The sequence below is a fragment of the Hibiscus syriacus genome, unplaced genomic scaffold, assembly GCF_006381635.1.
Source record: "Hibiscus syriacus cultivar Baekdansim isolate YM2019G1 unplaced genomic scaffold, ASM638163v2 tig00110933_pilon, whole genome shotgun sequence".
NCBI lineage: Eukaryota > Viridiplantae > Streptophyta > Magnoliopsida > Malvales > Malvaceae > Hibiscus > Hibiscus syriacus.
In genome coordinates this window covers 1,879,153-1,892,896 of record NW_024062919.1, presented here as the reverse complement: position 1 = coordinate 1,892,896, position 13,744 = coordinate 1,879,153, and the positions used below count along the sequence as shown (strand labels likewise).

Here is a 13,744-nt window from a genome sequence, read left to right as displayed (position 1 = left end):
GAGCGGTGTTAAGGGTTTGAGATTCTTTCTCCAAAGGTGCTCTCTTGGGATCCTAACTCAATTTATCAAATTTTGATCATTAAATTAAACTCTTCAAATTTAATTTAACTTATCTTCAACTTTTTTTCAACATTGTAGGAGATGTTTCGCCCCAAATTGTGGCAAATGACTAGTGGCTACCCACAAAAGCATAATTGATGCATCCCATTAAGATAAAATCTTAGTTCTTAAACGCTCCTAGTAGCCAATGCGCACACGCTTAAACACAAATGAAGTACCGTACCAACCTCAGTTGATTTAGCATAATGATGTGTTAGATTGTTTAAATAATGTTTAAACTCAAGTTTTGAAATTACGAATGAAATAAAATAAAGAAATTTTATCTATTCAATCGATTGATATAACAGGATAAAACGTTAAGTCTTTTAAATAACGTTTGAATTTGATCTTATGTTATGAATAGAACAAATCGATTTGAAAATTTGACTTATAATAAACCATTGTGGTACTCAATTCGAATTAACATATTAATTATACCAAAGATAATACAGAAACCCTAAAAGCAAAAACATCACGGTGGACCTCCCTCTGACTTCAACATGCCATCAACAGCAATAAATTGTAATGCAATTAATCCTTTTATTTTCTTGGTGGGTGCCCTATACACATATAATCAACATGATCAGAAAGGGCTCTTAAATCTTCTAAATTCAGCTACTAATTTCAACACAAACAACAATATAAATAAATAATCACCTGAGGTATTTCGATATTCACTGAATTTAGTACTTGTTCCTGTTGGCAATAAGTACTAAAACTTCGATTAACTAAAGAACCAATTAAAAAAGAACACGTGGTTATCTTTTCTTTTATCTAACAAAGGCTTTGCTTGCTATCATTCTCTTTGTAGCGGCTGGCCCATCACACTGTGTTCGTGTCTGTCGATACATCTTTGGACCGTCACTTTCCTTTTCCTTTTATTTTATGGCCTTCGTTTAGCTTTATTAACTGTCTTCTTCTTTATCTCAATGTTCCGCCAAAAGTTGGCGTCCAAAAATCGACTGTTGTCTCATTAATAAGAGGGAATGTGTTTGATATTGGCACCAAACATAGCCCCCGGCTTCTTAGATCTTGTTTTGGCTCATCTTGATCTTTCACCTGGGAAGCTGCTGCTTGTTTCATGTGTGGAATACTTAGAACCTGAAATTAACAAATAATAAACAATATATATATGTTAGGGTTTCACAGAAGAAAACGAATAAGATGAAGAAAGTAATGGAACATACATTGACTTGATCATGAAGGAACTTGATGTATTCAATGGCTTCATGGAGAACAGATGCGGTATCAGTCTGAGAACAAAAGGTAAGGTAGATATTAATCCAAAGGTCAACGTTATAGAAGTAAAAGTTTTCAATTGTTTTCACTTTGAAATGTAAAAGAAAAAGGAGAAAAATCCAAAAATTCACCTTCCCGAAAGGTGAAACCAATTGTTGGAGCGCAGTGATTCGGTCCCCTAGCTTCTCTTTCCGAACCTGGTCATAAAAGTTACTTTAACTTGCAGAAAAAGTTACTTTAACTGGTCAAATTTGTATAGTGGTATAGTTTAGTACCTTGAAAGTTGGTAACGGAGATGGTGTTTCAAGCTTTGGTCTCTTGAATGCAGATTCACTGCTTCCTTTCTTTGTGGTCACCGAGCCGGAGTTTTGGACTTCTTCGGAATTAGTCTGTAATAATACCAACCCACATGAAACTTGAAGGCATGGACATTAAAAAGTACTGTAATATGTGTTAATTAAACTTTATTATTCACGTTACCTTTGACGTGGGGCTGAAGCAATTAGGTTTCTTGTCGAATGCTTGATGTACAAGAAATTGTTGTTTCGGCAAGGATGGCCCTATGAAAGGTGATAATTCATTAGCGTTTGCCCCATAATCGGCTGTTGCAGACGACATATAGTTTATCGACGACCAGCACGTCGGTAACAACATAGATGGGTACTCATTCGATGCCGAAGCCATTCGGTACCCGGTCGATAAGTCCAAGCACGTCGGTATACCATTAACGGAGCTGATAGCCGAATTCAACTTCGGTTGCTCCAATGGGAACTCTTGATCGATAGGCTCGAAAGCAGTAATGGAAGAATCTTTCACTTGTCTTGAAAAGCTCTTCGGACACCAATCCTTAAGGATTTGAGAAGAACCCATGTGTGGTTCTTCCCAATGACTCAACCTTGAATCAATGTCTTGTTGAAGAATCGAATTATAACTCTCGGTTCTCCCATTAATCCGACTGCAGCAAGGAATAGAAAATGAGAAGCAGAGAATTTTGGGCTAATAATTAAGTCTTAAAATATTATTCTTTTTCGAACTTGTTGAAGCTTCGGACAATTAAGGTCATAATTATACTAAAAGAACACTAAAACCAGTTATCATCATTACGAAACAACATCAAACTTACAGTAAAGACAAGTTCCAGTCCGAGGTTGTCGATGATGGGAGGTTAAAACCCAACATTTGTAAAGTAGAATCAACCAAAATACTGCTGCCAGTGCCAGTGCCAGTGCCAGTGCCAGTGCCAGTGCCAGTGCCAGTGCCAGTGCCAGTGCCAGTGCCAATACCAGTACCAGTAGTGTCTGAATCAGCTTGCTGAAGCTTTTGATGATAAGGAGGATGACCCTGTAAAACTATGGAGCTTGCCTTGACATCCACCGTATCAGTTCCATATCCGAAGCTTCCCATGTCGGGAAACTCCGTAGAACACGGCGGAGAACACCCTGTTAACATGGATTCCGTCCAATTCCACCACGCTTCTCCACAAATCCCGCCGTTAAATTCTTCTGCCATGGCCCAAAATGTTTCTTTGGTTCTTGTCTTGGCAGATGAGACCTCTCTCTCCATTGAAAGTTAAATGTGTAATTTATATACTAAACGATCCAAGTGTAGGGTTCAGTGTGAAAGAAAATTACAGGAACTTGGTTGACATTTCGAGGGATGATTGGACAAATGAGAGTCGAATTCTCTTTTCTTCAAGAATTATTGTTAATTAGTAATTACAAAATAAAATTTTACTTTGTTCTCTATTCCTACTTTCCCAATAAAAAAATGCAATTGTTTTAAAAGTAATTATCTGTTCCTTCTGAACAAAGGGACGTCGGAAAATGATGATGAAGATGGTGCTTTATCTGACTGCCACGTCCCTGTCTTGGTTCATATCTTTGTTTAATCGGACGGTTGATATTTGGTTGAATATAATAGTGAAAATAATTTATTTGGATAAACCTCAAATTTATGAACCCTTGGGATTTAGTTTCCAAAGATAAGTATTAGGGCCTTCATTATTTGATCAAGTCGAGTTAATAGTTTGTTAAGTTAATAAATCTTATTTTGTAATTTAATTTTTTCCATTTTTTTAAGTCGAATCGGTTTGAATTGTTTAAATTTCTATTTGATTTTAATTGTAGATATTTATAATGTTAATATACTATTTGAGTCAAATTTAAATAATTTTTTATAATTATATACGATATACATATATATATTTCTTCATTTTTTTCATATATCATATAGAGTTGAGATATTCGATTCAAACTTAAAAAATCAATATACTAATTATTAAAAATTTTGAGTTATCCGTGTCCTATTTTATAACTTGAATCGAATTTGAAATTTTTTTAATCGAATTTATAAAATTACAAGTCATATCAAATTGAATCAAAAATTATTATTATTAAATCAATTTAAAAAAATTAATTTTTTGGAGTCAAGTTAATTTTGCTCACATTTGATAAGTATAATTATTTTAGGGATATAAAATACTTGGTGCGGCCGTTATAGCTCATTGCAGTAGCGCGTGGTTCTCACTTTCATATAAATAGAATATGTGCACGTAAAAGTAATTAAATAAAGGTTATTAATTTCTTAAATTATATTAAGTTAATTTTATATGTTTAAAATGTTTTTTGTTAAAATAAATGTTTAAAGTTTTCTCTATTATATTTTTAATTGTTTGATTTATTATAATTATTAAATTTAATCATTATATGATACATATAATTATTATATATTTTAAAATATTTATATTTTTTTTAAAAAAACCACTCCCTCGACTGCCTTTCCCCCTTAATCCCCTCCGCTTTTTGAATATTATCTCTCCCACTGTCAAATTTTTTGAGAACCCAAAGTATTTTTAATTAAAAATAGATAATCTGGCCCAATGCATAAATATATGTTCCAAATAAAATATGTAACATAAAAGTCCTTTTTTAAGTTAAAGGAGATTAGCACGAATCTGATTGATTTCAATGATAAAATGAATTATTGTTGTTATTTGAGTTTTTGGATTGAAGCATCAAGAATGTCAGATGTATGAGCATTTAATGTTAAAATGTTGAGAGTCATCTTTGAATAGATTCTATCTTATACTAACCTCAAACTAATAAAAAATGATATTACAAAGTAGTATATGTTCTAAGTACTTTCGATCATTTGACAATAAATGTTCAATCACATTTGTAGTCATTAGAGTTCGAACCCGTGTCTTGTAAGAAAAATAATAATTCCTTTAAAAAGTCTTTTTTCACATTTTATTTAGTTTATTTAAAATAATTTGTCTACAATAATGATTATTTTTAAATTTATTCCTATATAGATTTGATAATATTAGACATGACATGAAAAAATATTATATATATATATTCAGTGTATTAAGAATATATGCATTTATTTTTTAAAATTTTATTTTGTATTTTAATTATCTTAATAACATAATTAATGTAAGTTTTAGATCGAATCTAATGAAATAGTATTATGATTTTTCATACTAACATATTCTAATTTAGTATTAAAAGTTAATAAAATTTAAACAATTATCATAAGAATAATTTAGTAAAGTATATTCTTTTTTTATTAATAAATGGTTTCAAAAACTCTCAATCATTTGACAATAAATTTATTCAAATACACTACAGTCGCTAATGTTTAAACTCGAGAATTCAAATGATAACAATCTCCTTGAACTACTAAGATAATTTAATTCGTACTAATAAAGTGTATTTTTTTATTAATCTTACATCGTGTGAACTAAATACTAGGATGGATGATAAGTAGAACACGTGGGTCTTGCTCCCCTCCAAGTTTTGGGGAAAATTTAAGTCGTTTAAAAGTTTTGGAAATTTTAATTTAATCCCTGTATTAATTTGTTAACCACATACTGAATCAGAGAATCATGGTTTGCAAAGTCCACGTGTCAGAACATGACCCATGTCACCATGAAACCCCATCCAACATGTCCAATGCCAAGATTCATCGACTACCCATATGTCTAAGAGCAATTGGTTAAGACCACATCTGACTTATCCAAAGTGGAAAATCGCAGATAAGGTGTCACAAACAACAACTAATCTACATCACAGACCAAAAAAAAAAACCCAATTCTTCATCATCAAATCAACACCCTCTAGTAACCCCAGAAGCCAGAACAAACATTTTCTACATTTGGTTTATTCAGATTGAAAAAGGAAAAACACCTTGGTTGTGGAAATGGCATCTATGGCTGGTTTACTTGGCTCTTCACAGGCTGTCCTGGATGGCAGCCTTCAAATCAGTGGCCAAACCCGCTTGAATATTGCTAGAAACAACCGAGTGCCTGTGAGTAGGTCTGGTTTCACTGTCAGAGCCCATCAGGCACCGGCTGAGCTTGAGACCGGACGCAGAGCCATTCTGGGTCTTGTTGCTGCTGGTTTGGCCACTGGCTCTGTTGTTCAAGCTGTGCTTGCTGATGCAAGGAGCATCAAGGTTGGCGGACCTCCCCCGCCCTCTGGTGGATTGCGTAAGTCGTCAATTCTTTTCTATTTATAGATTTCATGCATGTTCGAATTCAGTAATTTGATGACCAAATCGGAATGTTGGTAGCTGGAACTCTAAACTCGGATGAGCCAAGAGACCTTGATCTGCCATACAAAAACAGGTTCTTCCTCCAACCACTTACTCCAGCTCAGGCAGCACAGAGAGCAAAGGAGTCAGCCAAGGACATTGTTGGTGTCAAGAGCTTGATTGACAAAAAAGCATGGCCTTATGTCATGAATGATCTACGTCTCAAGGCTGAGTATCTCCGCTATGACCTCAACACTGTCATTGATTCCAAGCCGAAAGATGAGAAGAAAACTCTCAAGGACCTTACTAAGAAGCTCTTCAATACCATCGACGATGTAAGTTTCAAAGTTCTTCCTTTGGGTTTTGCTGCATTATTGCTTGCCTCAATTGATACGGTAAACTATCATGTATTTCTGATGTGGAATTTTCTTTTTCCTTACAGCTTGACCATGCAGCCAAGATCAAGAGCACTCCTGAAGCAGAGAAGTATTATGCTCAGACTGTATCTAGTTTGAACGATGTTCTTGCCAAGCTTGGCTAAGAGAATTGGTTAAGTGTATTTTGATGTAAAACCTTGTTCATCGTTCGTAGAGACGCTTTCATTTCTATGCCATCTAAAGGGAATCGTGTCTATTTACGAAATTGAAACTTGATTTTTTGTTAGTTTATGCACGTTCAGATCACTGTCAGCTCAATTAAATGATCTTAGTTTAAGGTAAAAAGAGGGAAAAGTTGATAAAAGTATGATCCAGGTTTTCTGTAAACAAGCCATCACTCTTCAAGTCATCAGTTCATAGGAACAGGAGAAGAACCACCAAGTATCACTCAAGTTCAAGTAACACTATACATGGAAAGGGCTAATGGTGTTTTCCAGTTTCTCCAATTTCATACTGAGATGCACAGATGAAAAGCGGAGAGAGCGGTGCGTGACATAAGTCATACAATTCATTTGATCGACTAATACGAAATACCAACTGCATAACAAAGATGATTATCATCAAAGTTTTGGTTTCAAATTTTAATTCACCATGAACTTTGAGGTTCAATACCAAAAGCTAGAGGTCATAGCAGATTATAAAAAAGAAGAGATAAAGTAAGTCATTGAAAACTTAATCACTGATAAGAAAACAGATTAATATCATCTCCACCTCTAACTTGAAAGTAGTTCTGACTGCAAGTGGTAAAAAACTACTTGCTTTTATATTCAAATAAACTAAAACGACCAAACAGAATAGCATCGGTAAAACCTGGCACTACTCTGCAGGCATGTTCAGCTTATATAGACGGTAAGTATTTTCCTTGGCAAGCTTCACGAGTTCCTTTGCATCTTCAATCTTGGAGGCTTCGACCAAGTCATCCACCACTCGCTGCAACAATGCAACATCAACCAATTTTTTCCTATCAAAAATTTCCTTGCACAGCTCAATGGCAAAACTCAAATCACCCTTCTCACAAACGAATGGGACTAATATTGTAAAAGTCAGCTTATCCGGTGCACAATCATTTTTCCCTATTTGACTATACCAATCTTTAGCTTCTTCCAATTTTCCGTCGTTAACAAACCCTCTAATCATATAAGTGAAGGTAAACACATCTAGTTTGACCCCTTTACTCCTCATTTCTTCAACCAAGTTAACTGCCTCTTTCATTCTCTTTTCAGTTGCAAATCCAAGCAACTTAGAATTATAACTCCTAATATCAGGCTCCACATTTTTCTCCGCCATTTTAGCCCATATCTTCTCCCCATCATCAAGCTTTCCATTCTTAAAGAAATGATCTAAAAGTGTGTTAAAAGTAATGACATCTGGCTGCACACCCTTCTTCTCCATCTCATCATCAAGCATTAATCTAGCAGAATCTAAAGAACCCATCTCACAAAAAGCCTTAATAACTGTATTATAAGAAACCAAATCTGGCTCGATCGACAACTTTGGTGGCAAATCCCTGAAAAACCGGTCAACATCATCAAAATTTTTGGCATTCACGCAAGCTCCCATAAGAGCATTAAAAGACAACAACCCTCTCTTAGGCATTTCATCAAATACCTTGTAAGCTTGCTCAAACATGCCTGCTTTTCCGTACAAATGAATTAATCTAGCAGCAAAGCCTTCTTTGGACATGTCTTCGTATTTCTTTTGATCTTCTAGGATCTCTTCGATCCATCGGAAACGTCCAGCTGAAGCAAGGCGGCGAACAATATCTTCATAAATGCCATTTCGATTGCGGAAGCGGCTGTATTCGCAAGATCTTTTGAATTTTTCAACGAGACGCTTGAGGTCGCGTTCTTTGTAGAGACCATCAGCGACTTTTCGAACGCTGTCCAGCTGCAGGATTGGGGTTGTAGAAAAGGTGCGGCGGAGGACGCGAATTAGAGGCGACATTTTTACGGGGTTGAGGACGCCAGTAGCTGTACTAGGGCTCTAGAGTTCTGGTTAAATCGCGAGAAATTGGATTTTATTTTTCACTAAAGTTTTAAGTATTAGGGTAAACTACATATTAATCACCTATCTGTTTTTGCAGTTTCGTTTTGGTCACCCAATTATTTTTCAAAATCACACTCAACATTACTTTGAGTTCCGTTTCGACCATTCTTCATTAAAAAATTAACAATGATGTTAATGTGTCACCATATGTCTACAAGATAATGCCACATCAATAATTTTGTTTATTTTTTAATAATAAGTGATCAATATATAACAGTCAGTGGCGGATTCAGAAAATTTAAGAATAAGGGTCCAAAATTTTAATTTTCTTTTCTCAAAAATAATGGGTATGCAAAAATTGTAAATTTTTTTTCTTTTTTCATTAACACCTTAAGTTAAATTTAATAACCTTTCTAAAATAATGGGATGCACTTGGCCCTATAGGGACTTAGTGCATCCGCCACTGATAACAGTAAGTATTATTTAAAAAAATAATTAAGTGAGGTCATTCTTCTGGTGTTTATTTTGTGAGGTCGGGTTATCATTATGCGTCAGCGTCGAGTAACTGTTGAGCATGCGCCTATTTGGTTATTCCGTGCCTGTCTACCTACATTGCCGATTATTAAGTTATTTGGTTGGCGACTTACTCATGAAGCTATCCCGGTTGGTCGTAGGCTCTCTCTTGCTAATCTTGGTAATGGAATATGTCCAATGTGCAGGGATGCTGAAGAAACTGTCCTTCATGCGATGCGCGATTGTCCTGACGCGCGCACCATCCTTCTTACTTCGACAGTCTTCTTGTCTCCTCTGACGGCTCTTGTGATGTATATGACAGTGCCGGAGTTTACTCATCTGCCGGTTCTTTTATGGAACCTTTGGAACGGGCATAATCTCTTTGTTCATGAAGTTCGTTCAACTCCGGGTTGCCATATTATTTCTAAATGTGAAGCCTTGCAATCTGCATTTACCACAACAACGGGGTAGGCTTTGCTATATCTTTCTGCTGCTTCTGATAGTTGGTGTCGACCTCCAATTCATGCTTTAAAAATCAATGTGGATGGCGTGTTTCATTCGACTACAGGAGAGTGCTATTGGGGGTTTTGGGTGCTCCAACCATTGTCGAGGCCGCTGCGCTTACTTCAGGCATCCGTTTGACTAGTGAACTGGATGCTTCTCAAGTGATTGTCGAGAGTGATTCGGCCAATCTCGTCCGTCAATTTTGTTCTACGACGTTGGATTTATCTATGGCTTCGTACATCTTTTTTGAAGCGAAGTGCCTTCTCGTTGCTAATTCTAACATCCGGGTGCTTGTTGTTCGACGTACAGCTAATACGACTGCTCGTGGTCTTGCACAATAGGCATCTTCACATCAACAGCCTATGTATTTTTCATATTCATGTCTGGATTGTTTTGCTTCGACTATTGTTTCTGATGCAATTGTCGCTTAACGTATATGAATATAACATTCTTTTAAAAAAAATTGACCAAAACAAAATCATAAAAATAAATGAGTGACTAATATATAATTTATTTTAAATATTATGTTCCATTTTTTAACATTATCTATTTATATAAAAATAAGGAATTCACCACATAATATCATTGTCGCGTTGTTGCTGCAACAGTGGGATACTCATTTATGTATTTAAGGATGTATACAAGGACGGGTGATTTTATATTAAAAGACTAATTTATATAATTTTAGGATGACGAAAATATATTATTAAAATGAAAGAAATATATCTAAATTTTATAAGAATTTAAAATTTTTAAAATACGATTATCCCATCAACCCTTTCGATTCATCCGAGCTCATCCACCAAAATCAATTGCCCTCATTTTCTTGTTAATCTTCTTCCGACCTAAAATCATCAAAATTTAAACAACCATTAGAAATCCCAACTAATCCCAACATATATCTGATGACAATACCTACATTTGCACCCCAAACAACTTGATCTTCTCCTTATTCTTTGGTTAAATTGTTTTTAGTTTTATACAAATTTAGGATCGTTGGTCAAGTAAAAATAGATAATTGAGATTAACTCCTTTTTTTCCAATGAATATCTTCTCATTTTCTAATTATAATCTTAATCATCTATTTTCACTCATCCAACGGTCCTAAATCTGTGATTGTCATTCTAAATAATCCCTAAACTTTTAAACATTTCAATTCTATCCTTAAACTATGATTGTCATTTTAAATTAGTCCCCAAACTTTTTGAACATTTTAATTTCATCTCAGACTATACATATATACTAATCGCATCCCTTGTTAATAAAGTCGTTATGCCAAATTATATAATTATATGTTTTAAAAATAAAATTTAAGTTAAATTATAGTTGACACTAATTACATATTTATATGAATTGGAAGATTCAAAAGTTTGGGTGAGAGTCGTAGTTTAGGGACATTATATATATATATATATATATATATATATATATATATATATATATATATATAATTGGTGGACCATGCAATGGCTGTTGTTTGTTGCATTCATTTTAAGACACAAGATTAGGCTAAGCAGGCCCAGACCTAATTCCTAGTTCCAAAGGGACCTATGCTTCAAACTTCTCTCATGTTGTTTAAATTGTAATAAAAGATTCATAGTTGGGTAAGGGTTTGATAGTAATTTTAAAATATTTATAATTTATTATGAACTATAGATGATAATGAATCACAGATTTAGGTGAGATGATAAAAGTTTTTTTTAATCCAATAACTGGGGGTTTGGTTCTCATTTTGGGTGTGAAGTAATTTTAAAATTTATGATCAACGTCTACCCTTGTTTAAATTTATGGAATAATAGACATTAATCATTAAATTCGTTCACGTGGGTACTTGTAATTTAATAATAAGTATATATATAAAATTATGTTAAGGATATGAATTAAAAAAATTAAACATACGAAATGAAATATCCTTTACTCATATATATATATATATATATACCTGTATACGAGTTAAAGATATCACATCAATCACACAAAACAAATAATGTTTGAAAATTAAAAAAAAATATTTCTTTTAAAAGTAAACTAATATAATTAAAATAATTAAAATAACTAATAAATTTAATATTCATTTAAACTAAAATAAAAAACGATTTAATAAAATACTATTCATATCTAATAATGTTCATTTAATAAACTAGCTTATATAGTTTAAATCAAAAATCAATTCAGACCTATCGAATTAGAGCATAAAAAAATATAAATATGTACATACCAACTAAGAAATATAAAAAATATTAGAAAGATATCATACTAATTCTAGTTTCCTGAACTGAATTTCAAAATATGGGATATCTGGCGTGGCTCTTTACTCCCATATAGGAGTCGAAATAGGCCAGGTCAGGCCAGACTTTAATAGGACTGAGCCTGGCCTACGATGATTTTTGTAGGCCTGAGCATGGCCTGTAGCCTGTCAAAGGCTTTTATTTTGGCTTGAACTGGTATGTTTAAAAGCATGTTTCACAATAATCATTTAATATTTTCAGTTTAGTCACTAATTTTAGAGTAAAGTTCTTATTAAGTCACTCTAACTTAGCGCATTTTACAAAGTAGTCACTCTAAATAGGCCGGTCTATCAGGTTTATAAGGCTTTTTTAATAAGCCTAAGTCTGGCTTATTTAATTTAATAGGCTTTTAAAAAGGCCCGAGCCTAGCCTTTTTATTAAATAGGTCAGACCAGGCTTTATATAGACCAGGTCGTAGGCCCCTGTAGGCTGGCCTGGCCTATTTCGACCCCTACTCTCATGTCGACTTCCCTTTACCTATGTGTGAAACAATCACACTCTAAGTTTTTTACTTAGTGAGACAACCTAATAAAATAAAATAAAACTCTAACATACGAACAAGTGATATCATATAAAAATATTATTAAAATTAAATTTATACAAATCCAATTGCGATCAATAAAATTATTTGCATATACTGACAGTTATAAATTTAATCGTCAGTTCAAAACCCGTAATAAAAATTCTACTTAAACAGTCTATAATAAACAATATTGTGTCATATCAATTTTGTACTACTCTATTTCAATTCGTATTATTGCCCACTATATCATCATGAGAATATATGGTACACGAGTCAGTAAACGAGTGTGCATTATTTGTAGTTTTATTATTAGTAACAGTTTGCACTTTCAGTGCCAGTGTCAGTAATATACAAGTATTGTAAAACACAACATCACAGTGACAGTAATATATAAGTACTGTAAAACACAACATCACTGTATCAATATGGATTTCACAATGTCACAACATCGTGAACCTACAGTGCACATATAGTGCCAATATCAATAATCAATGAATAAATATCAATAATCACTCCACCTCATGGCATGCCATTTGTATCACTAACTCTCAATCTCATACAATGGGTGTAATTCAAAATCATATATTGTTCTCTATATAAAGCATCCATATAATCGAGTATAAATAAAAATATCATAAAAACCAGTATTAGGCAGTTCATACCCAAAATATTCACATGTTATAAAATAAACAATAATAAAATGTTGTATTTTTAAAAATACGATTTAAAAACATTTTCTTTTCAGATTGATTGAGGTTGACTCATCGCAAGCCATCCTCGTATCATTTTATATTAACAGTTAGTTGCACTCACTTGTTACCTCACTAGCTTTAATACTACGACCACTTCACTATCAGGTTTTATCCTTTTCTTTTAATTCACTTTGAGCTTGCTTTAGATCGCTATCTACACGTCAATCAATTTCCCGATATATATAATTTCGAACATATATTAGTATTTCAACTAATATACTAAACTCAAATTTGCATAATATTCTAGAAATGCTATCGACGTAAGTTCGATAAAAATTTTAGTGACCCACTCGAGAACAAACTTTAATTCTATCAAATCCTTAAAGTATCATTTATCACAATAATTTCACTTAACTTTTCAACCATTCATTTTTAATCACCATTCAACCTTTATTTAAAATTTAACTCAACATCTCACTAACATTTAAATTAAATCCTTTGATGGTCACTTAATCCAAATCAACCATCACATTTAACCAATTTCACAATACTTTCAAACAATACTTAAACATTGTCAAATTCTCATTTCATCACTTATCTTTCCAAAACTTGCAGCATGATCCCTAAGATTTATTTAAATTCTAAATCAACCCAATATAACATTCCATCAATCCAAACATAATTTCCAGCATGGTACTCTAGTTTTTCAACAATTGCCTATTAATCTTTCACTTTTCAAACCATGCAAAATAGTCCTTAAAACCCAACAAAGTTCCAATTCGATCCAAAACACAATTTCCAAGCATCTAAGATCATTCTAAACCATTCACATATCAAACTAACAAATTTTTAACATCTCTCCATAATACCCCATCATAGACAAAACTTTCAATTAAGTCCTTCCTAATCATTTCCAATCAATTTTCA

At 33.4% G+C, this 13,744-nt stretch overlaps 3 protein-coding genes across 3 annotated transcripts; 1 reads left to right on the top strand and 2 right to left on the bottom strand.

The window, feature by feature from the left end:
• Positions 1-818: 818 nt before the first annotated feature.
• Positions 819-2,847, bottom strand: LOC120147006 (transcription factor bHLH112-like). Its single transcript, XM_039160483.1, has 7 exons — positions 2,634-2,847; positions 2,462-2,555; positions 1,819-2,293; positions 1,614-1,727; positions 1,470-1,535; positions 1,287-1,352; positions 819-1,200 (listed from the first exon to the last, which is right to left on the bottom strand). The coding sequence occupies exons 1-7, from the start codon at positions 2,845-2,847 to the stop codon at positions 1,021-1,023; spliced, it is 1,209 nt and encodes a 402-aa protein (XP_039016414.1). The 3' UTR covers positions 819-1,020.
• Positions 2,848-5,436: 2,589 nt separating this feature from the next.
• Positions 5,437-6,488, top strand: LOC120147011 (oxygen-evolving enhancer protein 3-2, chloroplastic-like). The gene is made up of 4 exons (XM_039160487.1): positions 5,437-5,498; positions 5,530-5,830; positions 5,914-6,209; positions 6,317-6,488. Exons 2-4 carry the CDS (start codon positions 5,542-5,544, stop codon positions 6,413-6,415), a joined length of 684 nt encoding a protein of 227 aa, XP_039016418.1. The 5' UTR covers positions 5,437-5,498; positions 5,530-5,541; the 3' UTR covers positions 6,416-6,488.
• A 535-nt stretch (positions 6,489-7,023) lies between these two features.
• LOC120147007 (pentatricopeptide repeat-containing protein At1g55890, mitochondrial-like) lies at positions 7,024-8,264 on the bottom strand. The gene has a single exon (XM_039160484.1). The coding sequence runs from the start codon at positions 8,253-8,255 to the stop codon at positions 7,128-7,130; it is 1,128 nt and encodes a 375-aa protein (XP_039016415.1). The 5' UTR covers positions 8,256-8,264; the 3' UTR covers positions 7,024-7,127.
• Between the last annotated feature and the right edge of the window lie 5,480 nt (positions 8,265-13,744).

What these genes read in the sequence shown, in the direction of transcription:
- LOC120147006 (XM_039160483.1), bottom strand. Translation starts at nt 2,847, where the DNA reads ATGGCAGAAGAATTTAACGGCGGGATTTGTGGAGAAGCGTGGTGGAAT. An exon ending in GCTTCAGCCCCACGTCAAAG is followed by an intron (nt 1,728 to 1,818) that starts GTAACGTGAATA and finishes GTATTATTACAG; the next exon opens with ACTAATTCCGAAGAAGTCCA. An exon ending in TGGTTTCACCTTTCGGGAAG is followed by an intron (nt 1,353 to 1,469) that starts GTGAATTTTTGG and finishes TTTTGTTCTCAG; the next exon opens with ACTGATACCGCATCTGTTCT.
- LOC120147011 (XM_039160487.1), top strand. Translation starts at nt 5,542, where the DNA reads ATGGCATCTATGGCTGGTTTACTTGGCTCTTCACAGGCTGTCCTGGAT. An exon ending in CCCGCCCTCTGGTGGATTGC is followed by an intron (nt 5,831 to 5,913) that starts GTAAGTCGTCAA and finishes GAATGTTGGTAG; the next exon opens with CTGGAACTCTAAACTCGGAT. An exon ending in TCTTCAATACCATCGACGAT is followed by an intron (nt 6,210 to 6,316) that starts GTAAGTTTCAAA and finishes TTTTCCTTACAG; the next exon opens with CTTGACCATGCAGCCAAGAT.
- LOC120147007 (XM_039160484.1), bottom strand. Translation starts at nt 8,255, where the DNA reads ATGTCGCCTCTAATTCGCGTCCTCCGCCGCACCTTTTCTACAACCCCA.